We start from the raw sequence: 1,115 nt of genomic DNA, 5'->3' as shown, positions 1-1,115 counted from the left end.
TGGTCAGTGGCGGGCTCTGGACAAAGGCAGGAGAGGGAGCCACCCTAAGTTTCCTGCTCTCTGTCCTCTTGATCTCAAGTCACTGCATTGTCCCTAAGGCTCTAAGGTGTTGAAAGCAATTGAAGGTGCAAGGGGAGTTTCATAGGCACACAGACTAAGCTTGTGCCTGAGTTCCAGGGAGCTGTGCACAGTGATGAGAACGAATTGCTTTCTCTTTAAGAGCATCACATGCCATCCTGATTGGCCACAGCTATCTAGGTCTTTCTTTTTGGTGTGCGCTCCCTGCCTCCCTCTCCTTCATCCCTTCCTCTCCTCCCTTCTCTTTCTTTTTTCCCTTCCCACAACTCCCTCCCCCCCCAGCTCCCCACCTGCCCTCCCTCCCTCCTCCTCTCCCCTCTTTTCTCTGTTACTGTGCGGATTTCAGCTTTGACCCAGCAGCAGCAGCAGCAGCAGGGATGGGAGACTAGCAACAGATGCTGAGCTCCAAGATTTGTGTTCATCGGCAACCTCCCTCCCTCCTTCCCCATCGAAAGAGAACACAAAAGAAAAAGGCAAGTCTCCACAATCCCAAAAGAGAGGAAATGGCCGTGGCCGTTTGAACCAGAAAATGAAACCCGAAAGCTCAACCGAGAGGCCGGAGGGGGTCATCGGAGCTGCCGTTACTACTGGCTTATCTCCCTCTCCCAGCATGCCGGGGCCGGGGGCTGGCTCGGGGCCGGGGGCAGGCTCCGGGCCGGGGGCAGGCTCCGGGCCGGGGGCAGGCTCCGGGCTGGCTGCCCAGAAGGCTGCTTTTCTCAGGAAGGGCGCAGAAAGCCCGAGAGAATGGACAGCGCTGGAAGGAATCCAGGAGGGAGATAGTAGGAAGGTGCCGGCCCGCCAGGGTATCGTCTGGAGGAATGTCATCCTAATGGCCCTGCTTCATTTCGGGGCCCTGTACTCCCTCACCCTCATCCCTAAGGCCCAGCTGCTCACTCTGCTCTGGGGTAAGTTCGAGCTCTCCCGGTTTCTGTGTGTTCCATAGACTGATACGTATACATGACCTCCCTCTCAAGGGACTGCTTTTTTGGGTCTCTAATCCCAGTGCTTAGCATATAGTATCTGGCTATTAGTGCAAG

General features: G+C 56.1%; 1 protein-coding gene across 2 annotated transcripts in view; it reads left to right on the top strand.

The window, feature by feature from the left end:
* Positions 1–233: 233 nt before the first annotated feature.
* Positions 234–1,115, top strand: part of SCD5 (stearoyl-CoA desaturase 5) — a 68,587-nt gene continuing 67,705 nt past the window's right edge. Inside the window, exons 1-2 of one of the 2 annotated variants that reach the window (XM_051964353.1) lie at positions 235–725; positions 762–983. In XM_051964353.1, coding sequence (XP_051820313.1) covers positions 608–725; positions 762–983 — 340 coding nt within the window. In that variant the 5' untranslated portion in view covers positions 235–607. Of the gene's footprint in view, positions 984–1,115 lie in introns of both variants that reach the window. The other variant, XM_051964352.1, reaches the window with a different exon arrangement.

The sequence above is a fragment of the Antechinus flavipes genome, chromosome 6 (genome assembly GCF_016432865.1).
Source record: "Antechinus flavipes isolate AdamAnt ecotype Samford, QLD, Australia chromosome 6, AdamAnt_v2, whole genome shotgun sequence".
NCBI lineage: Eukaryota > Metazoa > Chordata > Mammalia > Dasyuromorphia > Dasyuridae > Antechinus > Antechinus flavipes.
The sequence above is the reverse complement of the archived record's forward strand: the minus strand, read 5'-3'. Positions and strand labels throughout refer to the sequence as shown.